At 40.1% G+C, this 27,413-nt stretch overlaps 1 protein-coding gene across 1 annotated transcript in view; it reads left to right on the top strand.

Annotated features, from left to right (window-relative positions):
* The first annotated feature begins 388 nt into the window (after positions 1-388).
* MYRFL (myelin regulatory factor like) overlaps positions 389-27,413 on the top strand; it is a 41,598-nt gene continuing 14,573 nt past the window's right edge. The window contains exons 1-14 of the mRNA XM_037388320.1: positions 389-476; positions 3,968-4,079; positions 8,528-8,595; positions 8,687-8,945; positions 10,419-10,510; positions 12,533-12,680; positions 15,889-16,084; positions 17,198-17,274; positions 18,508-18,618; positions 19,180-19,270; positions 22,090-22,290; positions 22,699-22,807; positions 23,317-23,426; positions 26,888-27,051. Of these exons, the coding sequence (XP_037244217.1) occupies positions 389-476; positions 3,968-4,079; positions 8,528-8,595; positions 8,687-8,945; positions 10,419-10,510; positions 12,533-12,680; positions 15,889-16,084; positions 17,198-17,274; positions 18,508-18,618; positions 19,180-19,270; positions 22,090-22,290; positions 22,699-22,807; positions 23,317-23,426; positions 26,888-27,051 (1,826 nt within the window). The remainder of the gene's footprint in view (positions 477-3,967; positions 4,080-8,527; positions 8,596-8,686; positions 8,946-10,418; positions 10,511-12,532; positions 12,681-15,888; positions 16,085-17,197; positions 17,275-18,507; positions 18,619-19,179; positions 19,271-22,089; positions 22,291-22,698; positions 22,808-23,316; positions 23,427-26,887; positions 27,052-27,413) is intronic.

Below are 27,413 nucleotides of genomic sequence, written 5' to 3'. Positions count from 1 at the left end.
CAAAGCCGCAGAACAAACATGCTGTTAAGTACAAAACACTTAAAACCCAAAGGTGTTCCATACCATCTTAAGGATGAGAGACTGAAACAGGAGTAAAAGATTAAATGATAAATTTAAAATATTTAAGGTAAGATTTGTTTCTCTGGCAAATACTACTTTGGGGGAAAATCCCAACTATCTTGACACAAGCTCACTCCTTACCACTTGGAGTTATAGGTGTTCCTGGTGTTGAATAACCTAGACTGTGATACATCCCGGCTGGCTGCAGCTACAGCTGTTTTGTCCTTAATCCTTTCCTGTTTATTGCTGTCATGTGCCCAAGGTCCATGTCTGTAGCTCTGCTGGCTGAGCAGCTTTCGTCAATGGCTCCAGGTCTGTTCCAGTCAAAATGAACTGGACTATCTTGAACAATTTAAATAGTGACCAGTACTTGGAGTCCTTTAGCACAAAAGAAGTTAAGGAACTCTATAAGCCCTGTAAGTAGTACTTACCTTAGTGTGAGTCAATGAAGCTTAGCTGGACTTTCCACTGAGCCTGTACGGTGGAGCTCGTAAAGTGCTGGGGCCTGTTTTAGTGGTAAAGTATCTTCAGATGAAAATCAGTTACTAATTCTCAAGCAGTTGCAAGGGTTTGTAGCAAACATCATGAATTTGTCCTTTCAGCAAGCAGGAATTACTGAGCAGTGCCATTTTTACATCTCAAGTTGTATTTAAGGAATGCTCTCCGTATAGAGTAGCTGGTGTTTTAACACAGATGTTCCTACAAATAGCTGGACTTAGCTAGGTGCTTCCTGGCATCCTCTTTTAATGTCAGGAAATGATCAGTTTAGTATTGATTTTTTTAGTCAACACTAGAAGTTTGACAGAATATTTTATTGGTTGTGGACTGAATTTATGTTTGCGGAAAGAGCACTCCAGTAGCCTGGTTCTCCGGCTACTCCTTTGAAGAGCGATGGTTGTGGTTCAAGCCAAATTCATGACAGTGTGTGTCTTTCTTTGAAACAGCTGCTCTGTTAGACATAAAACTTATTGCAAGGAATTTCTGGTTCTCTGTCCCGCACCCTTCACTTTGCATTTAGGTACTACTGAAAAGCAGGCAACTGATTTCAGTGCAGACACATGTAAGGCCTGCATGGAAGTGTTGGGAGAATTAATCAAGGCAGGTTATTCAGGGATTGAGACTGTTGGCTACGGGACTATAGAGTGAAGGTTGGGAGCCAGGTGACGAGAGCCTGGTGGCTGCAGGAAAGGAGAGGATGTCTGCCAAAGAGAGATGATACATGAAGCAAGCCACTGCCAGATTAGGAGGCTTGAGTTCAAACTGCTCCTTGGGGGCTAGGAACAAGGACAGGCTAGGGGGGAAGGGACAGGGAAACAGAAAGCCAGTGGTAGAACTGACAGGTTTTAAGCTTCAGGCCGAAGGGAACAGAACAACAGAATATCAGGTTTATGAAGAAATGGGGAAAAAGTCATATGCTGCCCACGACCGCAGTCTCTGTTCTGCAAACAGCTGTGTATGAAGCCCCAACTGCAGTCCTGTGTCTTGGCCTTTTGTCTTCATCAGTCTCTTGGATACCTGGCAATCCTCTGCACAGTGACACTAAAGCTGAACGTGTCACTCGGTGCAGAGTCTTCCCAGCGATGTCTGTGCACATTTTGGTGCGGAGTGTGGCCCAGGAGCAGAGATCCCAGAGCACAAGCTGATAATCAAGTCTCCTGACTCCACACATCCCCCAGCAGCTCTTGGCTGGGCCCGCGGTCCTGCACGGGAAGCGGTGTGTTCCCGGTGCCTCTCAGCAGGGCTTGTCCCACGATGTACACACAGTGCTTTGCTCCTGCAGCCACCTAACGCCCAGGTGAGCAGACTGGCTTGCATGCTACCCACCCGTGTCTGTCACAGTACTCGCTGTGACCATGTAAAACGCATGCCACCATTTTAAATAACTTTGCATATGACCTAACGGCTCCTCCTCTGCTAAAACAGATGCCAATGCAAGCAGGTGATGCCACTGACCTGGAAAGTACGTTCATAAAGAAAGGATAAAGTTCTACAGGGCAGCCAAAGGTCCCATCTCTTCTGTGCACCTGTACTGCAAACTTTTGTTAATGGTGGCCTGTCTTCTTCCTGGTGTGCCACCTCCCTCTTCCAGCACAAAATTACTTACTCCTTCCTTCCCTTCCTATCTGTTTAGCTGTTTCTGCAAGGTGGAGAGGTTAAAAGAGAATGATATGTATCACAGTTGTCATCACCTAGCAGCAGTTAATCTCTGGACTGTGGGATGCCCATGTTAAATGCCCTGACCTTGTCTGATTCATAGCTGTACTTCGAAAGAGCTTGTCTCTGACCTCGGTCAAAATAAAGAATTCCTGGTTTTGTGGTACAGGAAAAAAAAAAAAAAATCATCATCTTTGTATCTGACCTTTGGCTTCAGGAGAAGTGTTTGAGATTGAAGGGGGATATCCTAAATTCAGACAGGTCGGATTCTCGTCTTTTCATTCTTAAAGTTTGTGGAAGGCTCTAAGGAAAGCCAGGCTCTTTTGTATTCTCAAGCTGGCTTTGCGAAGTGCTTTGTTGCTACTTCAAGACTTTCCATGTTACAGTTTTGCTGAGGCAGGTAAGTATGCTGCACCTACTGACTGTTCATCTCTGACGTGCAGAGGACAGGTTCGTATACGTTGCCGATGTGTTGGGCTGCAAGGCTCTACCAATAGCACACCTGCAAGCTGCTCTCTCACAGTGAGAGGCAGCCAAAATCAAGCCTGCAGCAGTGATCAGCAAATGATGCCTAGATTAATCTGAGATCGCAAAGCAATTCAGATGTTTATTAGCAATGCAAATTTATGTGTTAAGGCAGACACATGAGGGAATTCCTGTGCGAGGTGGTGGAAGTGGATTTTTAGATGGTGCTTGTGGTTAAGTAATGTCTAAACACTGGATCAAGAAGGAACTGTCAGAGGCATCAGGAAAAGAAGAAATTTTATGGTATGACTTCTTACCATGCACATGTCTGATGCTAGTACAGTGAGAAGACAGTAAAAGCACCAAAGGCACTTGCTGCTCTTGTGCACAACAGCAGCGATTAACCGTTTGTGCCCTCAGACTCTGCTGCAGGGCTGGGGGCATTGGTTGGTGCCCGCCGCCAGGATGTGCAGGTTAGCCCACTTCACCCCACGTGGCTCCTGTGCCTTGCTGGAGTGAGCAATGTCCTTCAGTGTCCCAATCTTGTTTGCCTTCTGACTGGTCACACCTATATTTATGTAAGGTGTGCTGGAGAGGTGGGGAGCCTACGGAGTACTGCTGTTTGGTTTGGGTTTAGGAGTTCCGCCTGACTTTCTACAAAAGTTGTCATGAATTCCAGATGCTTTATCATCATAAAAATCTGTTTACAGCCCCAGTTACTCAGCAACACAGGACAAAGTACTGAACCTTTCTATTCATTAATACATTTGACATGCTAGTGGGCTGGGTTTTGGGGGAGAATAAAAAACCACCGATCAAACATTTCAAAAGCTTTTTGTGTGCTTTCTTTGTGCTCTGGGTGGTGGTTTTCTAAACTGTTTCAGAAAGTCACTTGTGGTACTAATGCAGAAAGTGGATCTGTGTGAGCCAGTGTCTGAGCTTTGACCAAATCACCTGTTTTGATCCCAGTGTAACAGTGTGACGTTTCCCAGCTGCAGGCTGGGGCCCTTCATCCTCTTGCTGTGGTAATTCACCAAAGCCTTAATGCTATGCATGAGCTGGTATTCGCCTGATGCTGCTCCATCTTCTTCATCTTCCCCTGCACATCCTTGTTTATTCTGCATTTCCCATCATCCTTTCTCCCAGTGACTAAGCCAGAAGCATAACCCAGCTGTTACATATGAGACAGGACAGATCTGGTTTTCCTTTGCGTAGAAGAGCATTACTCAGCATTACTTAGTCTGAAGTACTGATGATTCCCTCCAAGTTCCACTCTCATAACTTGTCTTTTTGCTGTCTTTAATTTTAGGGCAAGATGTCCATGGAGCCTTGGAGAATCCCATGGTGGATACAACTATGTTGGAAGAATTCATCAGTAGTGATGTAGAGTTTGGAACTTTGTAAGTATTACAGCGACATGTACTTCTCCTTAGCAACATCTCTGAGACTTTTCATTAGTGTCATGATAAAATCTGAATGCACCAGTCAGACCTGAAATATGAATTTCAAGAGGATTGTGGCTCTCTTGATATTGTTACTTGAAGCTGCGTAAGATGGCTTGGAAAAACAAATGACAGACCGTAATGGAAATAAGTTTGTCTTGTTCAACAGAATGAAAGATAATGAAGTCTGGGATAATTCACAACTGTTATGCTAATGGTGACATTAAATGCAAAGCTGTTATTTTAAAATTCCTGTAAGTGCTACTTTAGTGTTTATGTACAGAATAAGTGATATGTGAGACTAATGTATAATAAATTGAGAGAGTAATGTAAACCTCCCAATTTGAGGGAAGCTAGGCTACTGTTTTTATCCTAATGCTTCATGCAGAACAGAGGAACTGGCTATTAATCTCTTCTGAGACTAAGTTTAAGAGCTACAAAGGGTGGTCAAGGGTGGAAAGTTGTGCAGCATGCATCTATCAGAGACTTCAAATGCAAGTCTTTCATCCAGATGACTGTTGTTCGCTGCAATATATTATTAACGGGCTGACACTTGCACTTGCCAAGAAGCAGAGCAAGAGGGGATGTTTTTAAAATAATGAAATGGGATTTTTTCATTCCGTACACACTCAGCAGTACATGTTTACTTACAGTGGCTGAATAGGCTTCTACCTGCTCTAAATCATGACTGATGAATTGATTCTCTCTGCCCATGGTGTAAAAGTAAAGAATGAAGTGGTTGTATATAAACATACATAACCTTTATTTTCAGAGTGGCTAAACATGTTTCAGGTTAAACAGATTATATGAGAATTTTAAAATGTTATTCTTTTGCTTTTATACACAAAACACAGCAGAAATATATATATGTGTATATATATGCTATAATGTAGCTTAGGTATGTTAGATATTACAGTTGCAATGCTATGCAGTATTTACGTACAAGAAAAGCTACTATGGGTTTGAAGGCTCAACAGGATTTTACACCGATACATCAGTCATATTTCATTAATTATGGGAACTTTTACTGAATCATTAAATCTCTAAAATTATGAAGTATTTGTTTCTGTTACAGACTATTTATGCATAAGCAGAATTAAATCTTACAAAGGAACTTGCCAAAGCATGCCCAAGGAGAAAAATATTGCAAGACTCCATATACATATATTAAAAATGCAGATCAACATCATGGCACATGCAATATAGAATGCATAATGCAGTGAAAAGGGTGGCATGACCACCAACATCTTGGGTGCATCTGGAAGTGTCCATTACAGATTGTCTTGCATCAGACAGACCACTGGCATTACATTTATTCTCTTATACCACATGTGAAGTGCCATGTGATCCCCCATCTTTTCCTACAGCAATAGCTTGCTCTTGAGCAGTGAAAGAAAAAGGGTTGCAATGTCCTTTCCTAAGCAGGCATTTAATTGATATGCTATGTCTATAATACAAAATATTTTAAAATACAGAATATTTTTTCTCAAAAAGCACAATAACAGTTTCAGTAAAGTTCTAACTTGGGAGACATATCCCTAATACCTCTGTACTTTATGAATGCCTTCCTACTCCTAGAAAGTGTCTGTCTCTGTGTTTTACTGAAGTACTCTAACTTAAAGCAGAAATTGAGTACCCAAGGCAGCATTTGAAACCAGGAACATGAACTGAATGTGTGGAGGGGAAGTTTTAGAGTTTTATGGATGTATCTTTTTAAATTGTACAAGGCACATCTCGAATTCAGTAGCTATGGATCAAGTATCCCACAGGAAGAAAAAATACTTTCAAATGTTTACTAACTCTCTTTATTCAAAGTTGAAAACAATGTTTAAAGCAGTAGACACTATATTTAAAAGCATCAGAAAATCTGTTTTGAAGAAAATAAAAGATTATTATAATAATAATAATTCTAATTATTCTAAAACAATTTATTTTTTAAGACTAATCATGTAGTTGAAGCTAACACAAAATGCAGGGTTGTGGCTGTAGCATGTCAGAAAACCAACAGTGATAGCATTATGAAAAACACAAGAGCATGTCAAAAGTAATAGACCGACCAAAACTGAAACTGTTCTCCTTCAGACCACTTGAAATTGGAAATGCAAAACCTGAACTGGAAACATTAGAATGAAAATCAGGTGATGGAAATTTTCCATTGATGCTTGAAAATATTTGCTGTATATTTGGGAACATGTCTTTTCTGAATAGGAGAGCCCCTTTAAGCAATTTTATTTTTATTCAACTTCTGCCAGAACACTGGGCCTTAGTAAAGGGGGTGTGCCTCACTACGTTCCTGTCATTCTTCCTCTGCTCTAACATTTTTAGCCTAACATTCATCTTAAGTACTTGTCTTTCAGGTAGTGTTTCAGGGCAGTGTTTGAGCCTATAATTCATAGGAATACCTGAAAGGGTTAAGAGTCCGTTTCTTGAACCTCCATCTATTCCTAATGTAATAGAGGAATCCTCTGTAGTTCCTTTAAATGGCAGCAAGATGGCAAAGGATTTTCTCTCCTTTAATCTGTTTTGAAAGCACCATCATGGACTGAAAAACTTGAAATAAAAGATGTGACAGACCTGTACCCTCAGCTGACTGGAGGCAGAAGCATCAGTTCTCTGTAGCAGTCTTGTTGATTTAGGATGCTCCTATTTTTAATCCAGAAGGAATGAAGTGGTTTTGCTACATAGCGTGGGAACATCAGCTTGTTGCTGTGAGCTACTTGTGAAAGACTTGGTGTAGCTTAAACTACGGTGTAGTTCTAGGTCTGCCTTTAAGAGTAATCCTTTACACAATGTCTAACAGAAGCAGTGCTGTAAGTGTGAAAGCCAAAGAGACTAGCACAGGGGGATATAACTAAAGCACATGTACCGCAGAGTAAATAACCAAGAACCTCCTTTCAAACCTCAAGCATGTGAATGGGCTGAGCTGTTGAAAACAAAGCCCTTGGTGTCAGCTGCACACAAAGGAGCACTCACTTCCTGTCTGAAAACTGGGAGAAAGCGGCGCAGTAAAATATGGGCTGGCACGTTCTTGTACGGAGCACTGTGAAGTTCTTTAGAAAAGAATCAGGAGAGGTTGTGTTTTCAGAGATTTACCTGTTATTTACCTGTTCACCAGAGTAACAAAAAGTGGTGAACGTTAAAAATCACAGAACACACTCAAGTTGTCTGGCATTCTACCATGCCTCCTCCAAGCCAAAGGTGTTTTAAAACATAAATTTCTTCTGCCTGGCTATGGGGTTTGGCAAGGAGGTGGCTGTGGATCACAGGAAATTTCTTGGTTCCTAGCCAGGATTCTTCTGTCATGCCTCCAGTCCCCAGCTCTTGTAATGACCGCGACAGCATCACTGCCTTTCCTACCCCACTGCACCTGTTCTCTGTAATGGTCCTGCTGGGGGTTTGAAGATGCTGTGCCACACAGGGTGCCTGGGTTTTCCTCCTGTACAGTGCTGATTGCCAGCAGCCCCGAGCTGCTACGGAGGTGGCCAGGCTTTCCAGTCCATAGAATGTCAACTGGGAGATGAGTCTCTTGTGCGTGTAGCTCTACAGAGGGGAAGCAGCCCAGCTTCTGCCTGCATTTGGCATGGTGCAGGTTACTCGGCGGGGGATGGGTGGCAGGTGACACGGGAGCTGTCGGGCGATGGCGATGGCACCGTGAGGGGCATAGCACGGAGCTGCACTTCGTGAGCACCCTTTGGCCCGGGCAAGACAGCTTAGACTCAAGAAATTTTTACTTTAATTTGTTACCAATTAACGCAAACTTTTGACCACTGACTCATGTATTGAGAAAAAGTGAATGTAACCAACGAAACGCTCAGTGGAACATCCTTCCTCCCCCGGCTTTTTCGAGGCCCTACCCGAACCGCGTACTTCTCCCTCCTTCCTACTCCCCCTGCGGCCGCCGCTCCTCGCACCCGGCCCCTCCCGCTGCCGACGGTGAGTGGGGCTGCGGCGGTGCGCAAGGGCTCCTCCTGCCCGCTTCTCACTCGTTCTCCTGGGCCCCGGCGCCGGTCGCTCACGGCCCGCAGGCCCCTCGGGGCGCCTCCGCCTCTGCGCAGCCCCGGGCCGCAGCCGCCGCCGCAACCGGCCCCGCGGCGCTGGGCCACCGCCGCTGATTGGCGGGCTGAGGCGGGAGCCGGCCGCCGCTGATTGGCGGGCTGAGGCGGGAGCCGGCCGCCGCTGATTGGCGAGCTGAGGCAGAGGCGGGGCGGGGCCGGCTGGGGGCGGTGGCGGGAGCCCAGGGCCGCTGGCTGGCAGCCCGCCCCCTCCCCCCCCGCTGGGCGGACGGGCACGGCTGGGGCTTCATGTCAGTAGGCTGGTGGTCCCCCTCCAGCTGCTTTCAGCGTTGCCTCGTGGTCATCCTCCATATCTCCTCCCAGTCGAAATTAAAATCTCTTTTTCGTCCCTAGGCAAAGCCAGTTGCCAGACTCCCCACCGGACTCTGGATCGGAACCATGTTCTCCGCCACAGCTCCAGAGTAGGTCACATGAATTTGGCCTCTCCCAAGCTCGTAGGAAGGTCTCCAGCTCCCTTTCCTTGTCCTTACTTTCTTGTCTGTTTACTTGCAGCCCCGTGGTATGAAGCTATGTGGCCCAGTGGGCTGCAGCCTCCACTCCCATGCCCATCTGCTGTGGCACCCAGCAAGCTTCCCTGCAGGTTCACAGAGACTTACACTGACCCCAATGCCAGTGGGCATCCTTGCACCATTCCCCAAGGCTGCTGCCTGAAGACAGAAAATGCTGTGACTCCTTGGAATCATTCTGCATCCTCCAGCTGTTTGGGTTTTAATTATTCATACTTTCAGCCAAATGCATCTCAAATTTCTGGGTAAATGATAAAGCTTTTATGCAAAGGATGAGACAGGTACCAAAAAAGTAGAGCTTGTGGAAGACGTGGTTTAAGACTGGTGTAAAATCCCTGTGGATGTAGGGTTTTCCACAGGATGGCAGTGTTTAGACGTTTTTGAGACGCTTGTGGTTGAGGGTTCTTTAAACACCTTGATTGAAGTTAAGATTTGAAATAGGAATGGATTTCAGTTTTTAAAATGTTAGAGGCCTAAGGAGGGATCAACAGGTGCTTCATAACTGGATTATTAAAGTGTTCAGGTGTTTTGCAGTACCTGTTTTAGGCATTTGTCCATGAGGACCTTGTAAGTATTCTGACAAGTGGCATGAGAGAAAAAAAAATAAATTGTCATATCTATGCAGGAAGTGAAATGGTATTCATATGCTATCTGCCATATTCACCTACCAGCATATTGTGGACGCTTAATTTTTTTAAAATACATTGGCTAGTGCGAGCATCCAACCATGATACCTAGTAAGAATGGATTGACTGGTGCACAACAGAGGGGGACCTCCCTGGTTATGGGAAGAGAAATGTGAATTCATCAGTGTTAGTCCTGGGCTTGCAGGTGCGCTCTCTCCTGTACAGAGCTCAACTACACGTTACATGTGATGTGGGGGAAGGAAGCTGGGCCTGGGTTTCTCAATGGAGCTATTTGTGTTCTTTGTTTTCCAGTAGAAGGTGCCAGTTAGTCAAAATCATATTACTTTTTGAGGGGATACTTTGGTTATTGGAATTTAAGATACAAAATACTTTTTGACTAAACATGGAACTTCGGAACAAATCCAGTAAAAGAGTAGCAGTTAACGTGGTGGGCAGGCTTTTTTTCTACTTGTGGAGAAACCACTTAGTTTGACTTCCTACTGGGCCTCACTGAGACCTGGAGTTTGGCTTGGTTTTTTCCCCATGCAGAAGGAGTGACCATCTGTTGGGATATTCTAGTTTACATTTTATAGTATCAAAACTTTGGAATAAGATTTTTTCCCTTTGCACAAAGGAGAATTTTTTGAAATCTCATTTCCTGGGAAAGGGGGAAACTGTTACCTAGCAGTTGCCCCTTGAGATCTCTTTGTTAACACATTCGTTTCACTGCTACTAGTATTTTCTGTGTAAAAAAGGGAGAGTTCAAGCTTTGTGCAGTACACCAAATGCACCATTCAAGATAAAGCTGTGATTTTAATGCAAATGTCAGGAAACAGTAAAACCCTACCACTTCTGTACTGTGTAAATTTTTAAGAAGAGATCAACTTCTCTATTCATATGAAATAAATAATCTCATTTATGTTTTGGAAGGAAAAATTGCATAATTCAGTTTTAAAAAGCCAACAGTAATTTCATTCTTTGGGCGAATCAGAATTTGAATAACACTACAGTTAGAATGAAGTATGTTATCATTCTGTAATATCTATTTAAACTTATTATAAATGAATAATGCAGCGTGTGTTTTTAAAAAAGTATTTCTGCAGCGTCAGGCAAAAAAAGGAAGCTCTCGCAATTACTGGGAGATACCACTGATTCTCCATTCCGGTCACAGGACTTCAGGCAAGGTAAGCAACTGTGTGAAGATGAAATTTAACTTTTCATGCCATAGACAAGTAAATATTTTAAGAACAGAGCTCCTGTTGGCTCTGAAAAGGTAGCGGTGTTAACAATATGTACTCCACTACCAGGTTTGGAGTGATTTACCTTTTCAGTGTTTTTGAAAACCAGGATCTATTTATATTTGGTGAAGGGAGAAGCAGTGATACAGGTTCATGTTTCCTGAGGACTCTCCAAATGAATTATTCGGCCCTTCTCCATGTGTGAGCCTGCAGTACACAGATGATACCATGCTCTGCTGACTTTGCTTGGTGCTAAATTGACCAGGCAAGGAAACCATCTTGGGTCAGCTTAACAGGGAATTAATGTAGTGGATGAGCAAACAGACTGCAGTTTCCCTTTATCATCTCAACTCCGTATTTTTTCTGCAGACTGTATCCATGCACGAGCTTGGTAAAAGCTGTGTGTTCTTCCCCACCCCCTCCTGAAATTAATTTGGTATACTGTTTCATCAAGCTAAAAATGCTAAGCTTATACCAATTGATATTAAAAACGCTTATCAGGTGTGTACAGAAATGGATCAGCTTCTGTGAACTGTGAGGCTCTCTGCAAATGAACAGTTTGTAATGAACAGTTTATCTGAGGAATTTCACCCTTGTCTGTTAGTGGAAAATCTGAGAGTTATTTGTTATTTCTTCAGAGTAAGTTATTTTTCAGCATTAAATCAATCTTTTAGAACACTTTTTAACGAGTAGCAACTGGATTTAGTAGGTTGCTTTTCCTTTGGTATCTTTTATTTGATCAGTGTTGCTTGATTGTGACTAGTCCTCCAAGTCTACCATGGCTAGAAATAGAAGACAAGCAGATGCTTCTCTATCTAAAATGGATTTTTTTTAATACTTAAAGGCACAGCTTTGAAATACACTTTCCTTGGGAGTCACTGTTAATAAAATTTCATTGACACACATGCTGTTGGAAAAAGAACACAGCCATTGTTACAAACAGCATGGGGATAATTTAGAAATGTGTGAATTTCCTTATGGGGTGGGGGTGGGTGGGGGAAGCTTTTTTTATTATTTTCCCTCTGCTTTTTAAAAAGCCAACAGTAATTTCATTCTTCGGGCGAATCAGAATTTGAATAACACTACAGTTAGAATGAAGTATGTTTCTGTATCATTCTGTAATATCTATTTAAACTTATTATAAATGAGTAATGCAGCGTGTGTTTTTAAGAAGTATTTCTACAGCGTCAGGCAAGGAAACCATCTTGGGTCAGCTTAACAGGGAATTAATGTAGTGGATGAGCTTGGGCCTGAAATGATTCTGTAGGTTCTGTCTTACTGTGCTGCCACTGGCTGTTGACAGTTCTCAGCTTATATGCTCCATGCCATATTTTCTCCTGTCCTCACTGTACTCCATTTATCTGTCTCTCTATCACATTCTCCTGTGACTTCATAAAATGTATAATATTTCAGAGAATTATGGTTGACCCTGTCTATCTCAGAATGCTATAACGTTGGGTCAGAAAACATTAATGAGTCAACCAGATATAGTGGTGAATGTGCTTGGTATTGGAAAACTGTGCCTTCTGCTGTGGGATGAAGTACCTGTCGCAGTGAGTTGGGGTATATTCAGTTTAAACCTGTCGTAGAGAGAATGGCAAACTTATGTAATTATTTTGCTTAATTGCTTCTTGCTTCACGCATTGTTGCAGATTTACAGTAAAATGCTTAGATTTCCTTTTTTTTTTTTCTTCCCAAATGAAACTATCCATCCTTTTGGAAAGAATAAAAATAGGAAGTGCTACTTGTGTAATATTTTGCAGATCAGGAACGCTGAAAAACTTATTTTCTAGGGTAAGGGAATAGAACACAAACTTTTGGAATAACTGCAAAGGACAATCAGGTTTAAATATACATGCAATGTATTTGTGCTTTATATGTATATATAAATATATTTATTGAAATACTTATGCAGGATTTTTGGCTAGTCACAAAAGTGATACCTGAATTGTCACTATCTCTCTACAGCAACTGTTAAGGACTGTGCTGCTGAAATGCAAGAATATGACACTGATGGACAGAACGCAGCTTCGGAGAAATGCTGTCAAGCTCTAATGTGGCAACCGTATCAAACTTCTCAGTGGAACAGCTTATTTAACTCTAATTATGAAAAACTGTAAGCACTGATGATTGCACTTGGAAAACGTGGCTTCTTGTTGGTTTTTTATTTCTTGCTAGTATTGTAGTTTTGTAGGAATAAATGATATGTATGTCATCCCTTGTTCTTATTGAAAATAAGACTGGAGAAGGAGATAAGTAGGCATGATGGAATATGAACTTGCAGATATATCAGATAAGCAGAACTTTAAATACTGGTTGAAATTCATGCCAGGTTTTCTGATTTTCCTTTTGGGATTTAGGGGCAAAAGAAAAATAAGTTATTTAAAATATCTGTTAATTTTTGTTTATTTTGTCAAGCACATTCAGGCAAGTAATTACTGAGCATATGGCACCTTTCCCTCTAATGGCCTAAAACATTAAAGAAAAATGGAAATAGAAGATACCTGTATTACTTCTGGGCCCATATAACCTAGACTTTAATAACTATAGACATATATGTAGAATGTGCAACTGTTTAGTCAAAGATTTAGAGTTTTCGCATATAAATCAGAACTGTAAATGGTTTTTTTGGCCACATGATCTGGGAAAGGTCATTCCAAGTTCACTTTACATCTCTGGTTTACTCCATTCTAGTACTTAATGATCCCTTTTAACAAAAACCCTTCTACAGCAGCCTGGTCAGTTCTCCAGGATTGATGGAAACGATTTGTCACTGCCTCCACAGAACTTAAATAGCATAGTAAATTTTAATGTTCCTCTAGCCCAACCTGCTAAAAGCTCTCATGGGAATTTGGAGTGTATCAGTGTTGTTGCTGGACAACGACGTTCCCTGTTTGTGCCACGGTCATAGAGGGGCAGTACACATCTTAGTGTGTCGCACAGAGCCCTCCTCCTAAGGTATTGACATGACAAGAGAGCAGACAGCTCACTGTCCACACCTTTCTACTCCTTTGGAGCTGGATGGGCCAAGAAACCTCCAGCTCTGTGTTATAATTGTCATTACAATATTAATGTTTATAAATACAATACAATAAAAAACTAAATGGAAGTGGCTTCCAACTCCTGTTACACTTTCAGTCAACAGCTGCCTGACAGCTGTGAGCTGAGCCAATTACTTGTTGGTTCCCATATACTTAAAATTGAAGCTCCAGAGTCACATTTCTCGGTGGCTTGTGTCAACAAAGGCAATGTTGATGCTGAGCATTAAAGCATCCAAGTACATGTATTGTTGCCATTAATGTGGAAGGGGATTGAGATATTATTTGCAGAGAAAATTAGTGTTACTTTTAAGTGAGGTCAATGGCAGTGCCTTTGTTCCAAGATGCACTGTAATTATGGCACAGATTTTGTGAGTAGTGATCCTGTATTTTGTTAGCCTCATAGAGCCATGTGGTTATCACTCCTCAGTGTGGAGGCATTGGTCCTCTACCTTAAAATTGCTGTGCCCATTTTAAGGGCAGTTCTCAGGTTAATTATTTTCCATTTTATTAATCCAGTATTTTAACCTTCTGATTGTTTCCTTTTCACAACAAACTGCTGTTAGCTGAGGTAGATTCATTAGAAAAGGTTACTGTACCATTATTTATGCCCTGCATTATGTTTGCTTGGCACTTTCTTAGCTGCTTGCCCCATTACTATTGTGGTTGGTAGGAATCTGTTCTGAAGATGTCTAAAGACTCAAATTCTGATTAGAAAGAGGAATTTGAAGTGTATTTCTCATAGAGAAGTTTGTGTGACAGGGATATCCCTTGCTACCTGAAAATTCTTCCAAGTTTTACTGTACTGCTTGGTAAGACTGATCATTCTTTGTGTGATCAGATCAAAGTATGTATTTGCTCTTAATTACTGTGACATACTCAGAAACTGGTAAGTGTGAAATTCCTCTTTGGGAGTCATTGTTCCAAACAATTCACCTTGGAGAAATGGAAATTTGTACATTTGCTTCTCAGTCTGCTTGCCTGAGTGTAAGCAAATACTCTGAAATTGCTTTAAAAGTACCAGGTAATGAACTTTCTTCATATCTAAATCTGAAAAACAATGCCTTTCCCTACTATGAAATGCACACATTTCCTACGTAAATAAAAATAATTGCCAGTTGTAGGAAGAAACTGAAGAAATTTTGCTTCTTTGGTGGTTTGAGGAGATGGTAGGCACTTCACTATAATTTTGAATATGAATTAACATACGACTTAGCAGTTTTGGAATAGTTACAAATTAAGTAGCTTTCTTTTTATTCCATGTTCCAGATAATGAGTGATTGTTTGAAAGGGGATTTTTTGTTCATAATTTATGAAAAGATAATAAAATCTGTACTTTTCTTGGGAAGTCTGTACATTTTGATTTTTCCAACTAATAATGTGCAAATGAATGGATGAGCTCTAAAAAGCCATTATCAGTAATTGTGTTAATGAGAGGTTCTCAGTAGCATCAGACAAGATCATCATTATCAAACTTTCATTAGTGAGAAAAGCCAATGCTCATGTAAGAGAACCTTGCCATGTAGTCCTATTATTTCAGAATTATTTGTCACTTAAATCAGAGGACTGGAAACATTGTTGGGATGGTGAGTTCACTGGCTTTTTAAAAAAGATCTTTTGATGCCTTTCCTTGTTTGCTATGAATCATAAGGACAGAATGCTCTTTCTCTGTGAGTGACAAATTAGCCCTTCGAGTAAAAGAAATTGGGTTTCCTTAAGATTTGGTAGGAGGGACAACACTATTAATGAGAGTTTAGTAGTCATCTGACCAGAGGGTCAGTATCGATAGCTTTTTTTTTAGCTTGAGTAAAGCCTTATTGAATCCCAGCAGCTTCTGCAGAAGCACTTGGTGTGGGAATTCAGGAACAAAACAGGGAGTCTTGCTCACTCATCAGCATGTTGTTGTCTGCAGCACTAGTTCAGCTCTGTTGGTTATAGCAATGTTGTAATGAATGCTTGAATACACTAAAAAGTTTCTTTGCAATTTTAGGTGCACAGAGTTCTTTTATACCAGATTTGTAAGTGAGGATTATGTAAGCTTCCCTGTCTCTGGTTTACAAATATTTTGTGTGTCAGACTAGAATTAGAGTATACCTTATATGCATTTTCAGTTTTACACCTCTAAGATGCTAAGAAGAAAATACTAGCAGAACTGGTGATTGTAAACATGTATTTTGGCTCCCAAAAATCAGATGGATTTTCAGACCACATAAAAAAAAAGAACTCAAGATGTCACTCAAATATGCCTGTACTTAAAGTTGCTATTTTTTCTTCTTGTTTTTGTAGACCCACTGTAGGATATCACATCGTCACAGATAAAGGATTTAATTTTTCGACAACAGATGATGCCTTTGTGTGCCAGAAGAAGAATCATTTCCAAATCACAGTCCATATCAGAATCACTGGACATCCAAAATATGTCAAAACTCAGCTGGGGGGGAAACCAATAGAAAAGTTTTACTTGAAAGCTTTTGGAATAAAGGCAAGTATTTATTCTCTTTATTAATTTTAATAAGTTAGTATATGATTATCCATAGAATAAAGTAAATAATTGAAAAGAACTCTTTTCTTAGTAATTTTTGACCAAGAACTGACAGAAGAGAACGCTTTTAAGTTACTAGTGACTTCTCTTTGGAACTGTTTTGCAAAAAGAGTGATGTCTGATGGATGCTTTTGCTGATATATGCTGAAAGATGTCATGTTTGCCTGTTTGCCACGGTTTCAGTGGCTTCCCTCTCTTTGGCTGAAATTTTGTTCCCTCTGTGGGTAGTGCAGGGGTGTCAGCTGGTATGTAGGTGGCCAGTCTACCCAATGGTCAAAAAGATGTGTTGAAAAAAGCAATTCACAGAGCAAAGAAAAAGAATCAAATCTGTTTTTCCTGAACAGTTCATGTGCAGAAAACCAACAAAATTTCCCCATTTCTTCTTGCCCGGCTTTCCATTTTCATTTTAAGAACCAAATTCTTCCCAGCCAATATGGGTTCTCAAGCTTGCATATACAGAAATAGTAGAAAATATTAATCTTTCTGAAAGATTTTACTAGTTTTTTTACTTACTACCAAAATTCAGTGGTTTAAAAAATCCATGTAGCTGTTTTAAAAGGCAGTTACTACCAGTTTTGCTTAATGAAAAATGCAGAACCCCCCCCCCCCCATTCCCATCTGAAGCAAAGTGCTGCGTGGTACCATTCCAGAAAGATACAGAAATTTACATTAAAATAACTTACGGAACTACCTTGCATAGGTTCAGTTCTCATGTTAAATATGTACATTTATGCTTTGGGTTAGAATGAGCCAATAACAGTATAGATTCAGAAAGCATTTTTTCTTTTGCAAATTAATGCATGACTTTTCCTTTTTTTTTTTACTTCTTATTTTTTTATTTCTTTCAAAATAAAGATTTGGGTCTTCAGACTAGCTGTCAGATGTCAATTGATCAGGAGCCAATTCCTGCATTAATTTCTATGTAGTGCCGTGAGAAATGAGAGAGCTTTCATGGTTTCAGACACAGTTTGCCTATTAATTTCTATTGCAAATGTTATATGTTTGAAAATTTAATATTCTTGTCATTTTTTGAAAATTCTTTTTTCTTCATAGGTGGAAGCTCCAGATCAAACAGTTGCTATTGAACAGTCTCAGTCAGATCGAAGCAAAAAAACTTTCCATCCTGTTAAGTAAGAATTTTGAGAAAAGTATTCCATTTTATTTCAATACGTGATTAGCCTGAAATGTGATGTAGTTGTTTCTTGGAAACTTATAGTAGCTCTAAGCCAGTTTTCTGATCTTTACCCAAATTCCACTTTGGGTGCACACATAGAATAGCAGTAGTAACATGTACTTGGTCTTTTTCGGCAGCTTTATGAATGTGTTAAGTATGCTTATCCAAAATATTTATATTCAGATAGCAACACTGTGTACAGTGTTTAGAGTTGTATGGCAGATGCATTGCCTATTTTAAAAATTGTCAGTAATGTTCCTGTTCTACACAGGCGTGAGATGTATTTGCAGTGTTTTTAAGGGGAGTGCCTCTGCTAGAAACAAACTTGCAGCTTGGAACTCTCTGCCATTCTTCTGCGTTTTAACTTACTGTCAGAATCAATGTTTGTCCTTCTGGCATAAGTCTCTTCTGTTGTAGCTGTTCTGTTCTCTATAAATAATTAAATAAGCCTTAAACCAGAAAGTGTCAAGTTTGACAGGACAGTGCTGGGATGAAGGCTTCAATATCTGCAAAATGTAATCTGCAAAAATGAACTTTGAGCTTGGGAGAAGAGCTCAATTTTCACTACATTACCTCTATCATGGCATTTTTCTTCCTTTTGTGTGCTGAAGAATAGATTCTGAGCGTGTGTAAACTATTTCATGTTGACTGTTTGGTGGACTGTGATTTTCTCCATGCAAACTCTTTATTCATATTATTTGTCACTTACAGGAGCAGTGCTGCAATGTATTTGAGACATAGGTGTATATTTTATACTTCCAGACATGCAAATTAGATGCAGGTGAAAAAAAGGACAAGCAGTAAAATTTATTTATTTTAATGTGGAAATTCAGATTCAATAATAAGCGACGTTAACCTTAGCAAGCAACAAACACCCATCGTATGGAACATATACGGTTTTATTATGTTCAAGACTGTGTACAAATAGACCAAGAAACACAAGACTTCTATTACTAAGAACAATTTCCCACTGCTGGTGCTTTATCCTGTTTATCTGCTTGACACAGTCACTGTGTTTTTAATACATTTTTATAAACCAGGGTTACTGCTGGTTTTACTTGGGTTCCTCTGTTAGTTTCATTTGTCAGTTTTTCCCAGAACTGTTTTAATGAGTTTGAGGAAATCTGGCTTGAGCCAGGTAGATCTCCAAATGCTTGTTTCCCTGATCTTGTTTCCTTTTCCATTTTAGAGTTGATCTGCCAGGGGACCAAATAACTAAAGTAACACTGGGAAGGTTGCATTTCAGTGAAACAACAGCAAATAATATGAGAAAAAAGGGGAAACCTAATCCTGACCAGAGGTATTGCTATAGCTAGTTGGCCTATGTGTGTAAAGTGGAAAAGAGAAGGTCTACTTTAGAATGGAGCTGATGTTTTTAAAAAATGTCAGTGTTGCCAGATCTGTGATTTTATTTAAAATTCTGTGATACTTGGTATCTCCTTAAAGGCCTCCCTTCTAGAGTCACAGAATGATATGAGAATTAAAGAAAATACCTTATCCTCCTGGTTAGAGATCGTTTCAGGAAATCATAGCCAGAATGATGACTGGTGAAATCAGGAGGCCAAAAACCCAAATAATGATAATTTTCTACTGAAGAAGGAAGGCTTTTCATCTTTGAGTCTTCATTACTTAAATTTGTCAAAATTACTGTGATCTTTGTTCATTTTCAGTGATTGTAAAGATTGAAAGGGCATATTACTTGAGACTGATGGAAATACTTTTTCATATTGTAAGAAATACATTGAAAAAAAGTTCTGGCTGTCTTTTTATGTATAAATAACAGCAGTTGTATTTAAAACTATTTTTTCTGTGAGAAGACATTACTTCAATTATTGTCTTGATTAAATCAATTTCAAATTAGATACTTCATGCTGGTAGTTGGACTGTATGCTGCCTCTCAGGACCAATTCTACCTACTGTCTGCGAATGTCTCTGAAAAGATCATTGTGAGGGTAGGTAGAAATTTATATTGCTGTCATACTTGTGAAAAGTATTTACTGTTTTGATATTCACAGGAGACAATGCAGGCAGGATTCTTGCACATAAAAATTTCCATTGACTCAAAAAGATTGAGAAAAAAATATAGTTGCGTATTATATGACTATGTTGTTATCTTTTAATTATTGGGGTTTTAAAATGTTAAAAGTAGAGCTATGGAAGAATTTAAAAAGAAAGCTTGCTCTGAACTCCAACACAAAATATGTTGATTTTTTCCAGATTGTTTTTTCTTTGAGGTGAAACGATTTCCTGCACTTGCCAGGAATTTGGTAAATGCTTTCATTGGCTTGATGCTTCATTTTCAAAGGAGGATGAGAAGGTAAAAAAATGAAGGGACGAAGGTTGAGCAGCTCTAGGAGGATTAAGACCCATAGCTGCCCCTTTCCAGTGTGTTTCCAGAGTGTCCCAGCTCATAATTTGGTGGTTGTAATAAAGGTTTTAAAATAGAAAAAGGAAGAATTGGTCTCTCTTCCTCGTGACCATTACTTTTCAGTCCCCTGATCCACATAAAATTTTCCTTTTTAGTGCTCAGCTTTAGCCTACAGTTAGAGTTAGACTTGGAAGAGAGGAAAACCCCAGAGCTCATTGTAACAGGAGCTATGGAGGGTTAGGGTTATGAGAGAGAGAAAGTATAGAGCCCCAGCGTGAGTGGGGTTGCAAGGCGTCTGCAAGGGAAGATGAGGGCTGCCAAAAGCTTTCACTCCTGGCCCCTTTTCATGTGACCAAGAGCTGGTGGCTAACATTTGAACTGGGCATAGTGGAGTTACGGTTATTTCTAAGGCAAAGATTATGTTTAGAGCTTAGAAAGATAGGAAATGCGTAGGTGCCGTGTGGTGGGGCTGCAAAGGATGGTGAGGGCCTCCAGAAGATTGCAGGCCAATAAACTTTTTCATGTGGGCCAATCGAGGAGCTGCTTCTTGTTTGCATGGGATTTTTCTAGTCCTTGCCTTCTGGTGAGGAATAGGCTTAGCATCTCGTTTTAGACTCAAATAAGACCAAGAACTCTAGTGTATTAAGTGGGGCTGGGAAGAGGCTCCTAAAGAAAGGTCAGGGTTGTCAAAAGCTTTTAGTCCTGGCATCATTTTTTGTAGACCATTGCTTGAGTCCTTTTTTGTGGCATGTTGCCTGCTTGGGCTTATGATTACAGCCCAGTTTAGCATTCGGGTTCAGAGAGAGCAGAAGTGTAAATCCCCAGTATGTGTGGTGTTGCCCAGAGGTTTCCAAAGGAAGATGAGGGCTTTCAGAGGGCTTCAGTCCTGGCTCCTTTTTTGTCTGAGGCCATAACTTTGTATTCTCTAGTGCCATAAACCCTCTTCCTGCAGTTAGTTAGTTTTTTTGGGGGTAGTATGGCCTAGAGCTCCTTTCTGGGTGGAGCTGTGAAAGGGCTTTGAAAGCAATGTTTGGAGTTCAGTAGTCTTCTGCCCTGCTGAGAAGTTTTTCCATCCTGGCTGTTGCTGTGGGTTCTTTTACTTCAGGACACTGAAGCATTGTGTTTGTATCGTTCTTGTGTATTTAATTATTTTCGGTTTTTGTCCATTAATTTCCACAATACTGATTTTGTCTGAATTTCTCTTTCTGCATCTAGCAGTCTTAGAAATACCATCTCTTTACTAATTTGGGAAAGCTGTTGAATTTTCACATTTGACTCATCCTTGGAATTATTGTTACTTTGTAAGATATACATTTTTATGTAAGATTTAGAAATTTACTTGTTTCTACCATTTTTAATGACAGATTCTTTTGAAATTTCAGTGAAGAGAGCTTCTTCATGTGTATTGGGGGAGTTTTTTAATAGGAATCCAGGGAGTGAGATTTTGCAAACCTGGCCACTATTCCAGGCAAAGTAAAAAGAAGGATCAAGGGGCCATGATTTGAAGTGGTGAAAATATCAACAGGAAAGCTGGAAAGAAAGAAAAAGTCATTTTCCAGATGCCTGGGATCTGGAGAGGGCTTCAGTGGCAGGGTACAATGAGCCAGCCACTGGCTACCTTAAAGTGGCAAAGCTGTGCAAATGCAGTGCGAGAGAAGGCAACTCATGTGATGGCCCTTTTTACACTCAAATATATTATGACAAAACTACCAGCTGGGGAATGGTTATCAGACTTATCAGATCATGCTCTAATCGTGACACACAGTGGTAAGTGCACAGCACCAAGCCTTGTAGATGGCAAACTTGTGTGAAAGCCTGGCTTCTTTAAATGATCGTGAACTTTATATCATGATCATACTTTTATTCAGACTAAAATTTTAAAGCCTGAATTCAGAGTTAAAAAAATAATTATTGAAGTCAAATACCTTTTCTAATTATACACACTGTTATTTTATTGGTGTTTTTTGAAAGACCTTCTTTCCTTGACATGACATTTCTAACATGAGTTAATTTAAAACATCACAGGGGATTTTATGAACCACATGTGTTTAATCTGTGCCTTGTTTGCTCTTTTCTTATTTCCAGCCTCAGCTAAAATTTGCTGGTAAATAAAGAATGGTTATGTGCTATAATGTCAAAGTTAAAATTTGGAAAGCTTTGGACGTTGACAGTTTAGCTTAAGGTGATAGTAAAGTAGAATTCAGGAGAAAAACAATGACGCCAGTGCTGTGTGAGGAGAAACACTTAAGTGACTCCACTCTGGGTTTTTTTTGCTGGTGTGTTAGAAGAGCTCTTGAATACAATTTAAATGTTAAAGATCTGGCATTTCATTTTGCCTGAATTTCTAATGGAATAAGCAATAGTACATCTATGCTGTACTATAAACATAATTTTTTCTTTCAGGCATCTAACCCAGGGCAGTTTGAGAGTGACAGTGATGTACTGTGGCAGCGAGGACATGTTCCAGAGACGATAGTCTATCATGGTCGAGTAGGAATTAACACAGATGCACCAGATGAGGCACTGGTTGTCTGCGGAAATGCAAAAGTTATGGGCAGAGTCATGCATCCATCTGACAGCCGAGCAAAACAGAATATCCGGGAGGTGAGGGATGTGGAGTATTTAGGGCATTTATGTTTGCACGACAGCACACGTGTGGATCATTGTTGTGACATGTGAAGCAGCTTTTTTATCCTGGGTGTGCTGAGATGCTGGCCTAAAGAAACCAGACGTACCAGCGTGCTCTGTGGAGCTGTCGCCTGTGGACTTTGGAAGAGGCTGCCCATAGAAGCTGGGGATATCTGTGTAAATGGGAGTTGTCAGACTGAAGGGTAACTGGCAATGCAAATACAAATAGCACTCTGCTAATGGGGAATGGGAAGATTGTCCCTATTTTTCAATGTGAAGATTGGCCAAGTGGCTGTGTTAAGCTTGTTGCTGTCCCAGTGGCGTCCTAGATGCCATGACATTCTTCATGTTTCAACATGTTAATCTTGGTATTTATCCAACTAGGTTGATACGAATGAGCAGTTGAAAAGAATAACACAAATGAGGTTGGTGGAGTATGACTACAAGCCTGAATTTGCATCTGTTATGGGAATAAAAAATACCCACGAAACAGGTATTCAGTCAGCTCTGTTGCCATTTTTCATTAACTTCCACTGTTGTCCATTGTGCTGTAGTGCCTTTTAACACCCTGCTATTTCATCCTCATTTCTTATGACACTACAATCCTACACTTTTCTGTGTATCTCTTGTGACATAAAAATGCCAAAATTAAGTATTTCTGGTAGTTTTCCAACTTCTGTTTCAGTTTTTGAAGATAGGTTATTTTTCCAGAGGGTTAATGAGAGTGAAGTATGTGAACACAAATAATTTAACTATGTGATCACAAACAATTTCATTCTTATTACAGAGAAATGAGAAATGGGAATTCTAAGGGTTTCTGATTGTTTTCTGTGAAATGGAAAAAAACAGAAGTGAAATCCTGGGTTTTCCTACCACATAAAATTTCTAGGTCATGTTTGACCCTACGTGTAGCTTTTAGGATGGTCAACTCAAAGCACAAACCCATGGTCAATGGTATGCCACTGTGTTTCCTGACTTTAGTTTATGTTATCTTGTGAACAGGAATAATAGCCCAGGAAGTGAAGGAGCTTTTACCAGAAGCTGTTAGAGAAGTTGGAGATGTTGCTTGTAACGATGGAGAAAAAATAGAAAACTTCCTCATGGTTGACAAGGTATGTTTGTGAGATAGAAAGTGGAGGTGTGTATTTAGACTCTTGTATATGGAGCAATAAACACACACTATGCTTTATAGAAAGCTGTAGGCCTCCACATGTATGTACAAAACCAATGTTTGGCAAATCATTGAGAAAAACTGAACCACCAGGTGTTAGTAAGTAGCTGAATCTTTTAAGGACAGAAAGTATTTACATTAAAATCTAATTACAGTAATAAATAAACATACAATAAAAAAGAAAAGGAAAAGTTCTAACTTTGCTGAATAAGGATGGATTGGACCATATTCATGGCATTGGTCCAACAAGTGGGACTCCAAAACATTCTTTTGTGTTTAAGTTAATTAGCGTTCCAGAAGCGAATTAAGAATGATGGCATTCTATTTGTTAAATAAAAAATTCCTTACTCTAATCCTGGTGTAATCACTTCACACCGAATACAAATGCTAACTCTGTGTGCTCTGTGTGGAGGTTCTTTTGGCCATCCGAAATCCTTATTATAGCTTCAAAATCATATACTATAAAATGTTTATGTCACACAAAGTATCACCATGCTCATAGGTTGGAAACAATACCTTAGTCTATTGTCCTGTGCTCTCTTCTCCTCTCCATTTCCTGCAGAAATAGGACTGCAAGTGACTGTCAGTCACGAAGTCCAGTCACGCGTGACTGCAGGAGGCACTTGTCCAGGACGTTGCTCAGAGCGGCCTCTCTGTTGTGCGCTGGTTCACTGCAGGCCAAGAACCACTTCCCAGCTTACAGCTGATAACGGGAAGGGGGAGGTTTTACAGATTAGTAACCTTAACTTGTCTGGGTGATGTCATGAACACAATCCTGTATTCATTATAATCACGCTCTTTCATTATTCTATAGAAAACATGTTTACACTAGCAAACTTGGAGAAAATACCTATAAGAAATACTGCAGTTCACTTGTCTTCTTTTGATAGGCTACAAGTACGTTAAATTCATCGGTTAAATCTGCTAGACTGTATTCCATATAAAGGAAGCATGAATTAGACACCTTGAATAAAGCTGTGGAAAGAGCACTTTCTAGAGACACTATTGAAAAGGAGAGTTTTAGCAAATTTGCTGTATTTGGTCAGGGTTCCAGCCTGTAGCTGATTTCTAGATGCTCATAGAAGAGCAGTGGTAGATAGTGACACTAGGTTTATTTTGCCCTTTAGCCCTTCCTGTTGTATTCTGTGACAGCTGCAGCATCATTTGCATTTTTGAGCCCCCACAAAACTGCTTTGGAGTAGTCGGTTTTTTTCAGACAAAATTTTTAGGTTGGACAATAGAGCTTCTGATTTATATTTCTCTTTGCTGAAATATCACATAAAATACCATCTATAACAGTGCCTCACAGCACTGCTGTTTGGGCCCGTTGTGTTCCCTTGCTCCTCTGTAGCTTGACAATCTGGACAATGCTTGCCAGGATGTCTTCCAGGGATGTGACACAGCAAATGGAGAAAGCCTCCTACACTTGGTGATTCTGCTGTGAATGTGGCCCAAGCAGGAATGAGTTGTTACAGCAAGGGCTTATTTGCTGCTTAGCAATTTCTTGACTACTTGGCTAAGTCTGGTACCACTTCACAAACACTTTGACATTGTTTTAATGCAGTTAGGTAAATCTGTGCTTTCTCCTCTTTACACCTGTGGCAGAGCATGTGAATGTCAGTTCTATGACCTTTGGGGTGACAGGCAGAAGAGATCTGTGTCTAACAGTTTAAGAATTCAGAAATTTGGAACATATGATGTCCAGGTGGAACATCTTTAAATGTCTGGAGCTCCCAACTCCAGAATAGCTCATCATGTTGAGTAGTAAATGGATAGTACTTTGTATCTTTGCTTTCAGTTAGGCAGGTGATGTGGCCTTGAACTTTGTTATCTCACATTCCAAGTTTAGTTCCAGATAAGCAGGATATTGGCTGGTTTGGTTGTGTCTTATGCCTGTCAAACTCTTTCAAATTAATTGATTGCATTACACATTTGAATCAGACTCTGCTACTTTCTAGAGAAATATCTCAACTGTGTGGAAATTTGCTGTTCTGGGACAAGAATCTTTCTTCTTTTCTTGACTGCACTGTGCTCAGTACTTTGTCATCAGTGAGGCAGTAAGACTCTAGTCAGTCCTTTTTTCCCCAATAAAGTATTCCTTCATTTTGCCAGATGAGCCATCTCAGACTAGTTGAAGTCACCTAGAAGAGATTCATGCATGATATGAAGAGAATAGAAAGGGCAGCTGCTACATATCATTGATATGAGGATAAGTGAATGTAGAAATGATTTCACAGTTCTAGGCACAGGAGGTTATTTTGAAGTCACTTTTTAGTTAAACACTGTTGGTCTTCTGGTAGTAGAGAGGTTTGTAACTTACCACTAATACCTGTGCTCTGGTTCTGTTTGTACGAAATACTGTCTATTTTTGTGGAATGCGGTCACCTTTCAAAGAAAGGTGTGTGTGATATTTACAACACAAAAGGCAAAACTCTGCTTTTGCCTTACCCTCTCTATGACAACTAGACTGGAGCACTTAGCAACATTAACTGCAGTAATAGCTTCATGCAAGGTTTAATGGCATCAGTCTGGTTGTACGTTAATATGAGAAAGCTGTTCTTTCAAACACAGCAGAGAAAATATGCAGTTGCTGTGCTCCTACAGTGGATCAGTAACCATTTTTGGCTCAGAAATGGAAAAATACTTACTACCTGGATGATTGTACTGAGGGCTTCTCCAGAAGCAGGTTGATATCTAGACAATAAACAGGAGGTAGAAGAATAGAAGGCTTTTCTTGGCTAAAATATTCAGAAGGAGTAAATGGAGGGTGTCTGAACTGTGTTAGCTGCGGAGCTGATCATGGTATTAGAACCTATTAAACTCCTGTAATAGGCTGGAGAGGTTGAAGAGAAGAACAAAATATTACGCTGTCACAGCTTGACCTCTGGTTTGGATCTTTCCCTGTCTCCCTGACTCCTGTGTGATTCACGTTAAGCGTACAACATGAATAGAATCTCTGGCTTGTTTGAGCCAGATTAGTCAATCCTGTCAGTAGATGGTTGGATGTACATTTTTCAAAGGGGTTCTGAAATCTATATTTAGCTGCAGTTCTATAAATCAAATAGTAGATGCATATTGTGGCAGTGTTAAGATTTAAAATTCAACACGGTATGAAGGTAAAAAATAGTTTAAATTCTTGGTCTACAAAGCCATTTGGCTTCTTTGTATTTTTCTGCAAGTCCTCATTTTCAATTTACTGCAAATTGAATATTAAGCAATTTTTACAGTCTAGTAAAAGGATTCTATAGCCATAAGTGCGTTGCATTTACAGTGAGGTAACACATATTTTCATTTTAAATATTCGAAGTATCCTTACATAGGTGAATTCTGTACTTATTACTGCTTGTTATATCTGATTGCTGAATATACTGTATCTATTTTTGCCATTGTTTTGCTTCTCAGGATCAGATCTTTATGGAGAATGTTGGTGCTGTAAAGCAGCTTTGTAAACTAACCAACAATCTTGAAGTCAGAATAGAAGAATTGGAACAGTGGAATAGGAAACTGGCCAGGCTGAAACGGATGAGCAGTTTAAAGTCAACAGCCAGTGAAGAGAGCAAAGTCAGGTACCTCTGTCTGTGATGTTCTCTGACTGTTGTCACAGAAGTTGGTAAAGTGGTCTTTGTGGTAGAAGTGAAAACTGATTTTGCTTGACAGTAGTGTTCAGTTAATTTCCAGCATTTAAGTTGTGCAAAAAATACAAATGTCTCATATTTTTTAGCTCTCTGAAAAAACTAGTGTTTGCAATGGCTGTTAAATTGCAGTCATTTTTGTAATTGCTTCAGTTGCATAAAGCGAGGGTAGGCTATGTCCAGTTACAGTCCTGGAGCCTGGAAACTGCTGCTGAGAGGAATCTGCAGAGCTTCTTCCGCAAGACAGAATCTTCATTAGTGCTTCAGTGATGAGCATTTCCTATTTCTAAACCATT

The sequence above is a fragment of the Falco rusticolus genome, chromosome 5 (assembly GCF_015220075.1).
Source record: "Falco rusticolus isolate bFalRus1 chromosome 5, bFalRus1.pri, whole genome shotgun sequence".
NCBI lineage: Eukaryota > Metazoa > Chordata > Aves > Falconiformes > Falconidae > Falco > Falco rusticolus.
This window is presented reverse-complemented; position numbering and strand designations above follow the sequence as displayed.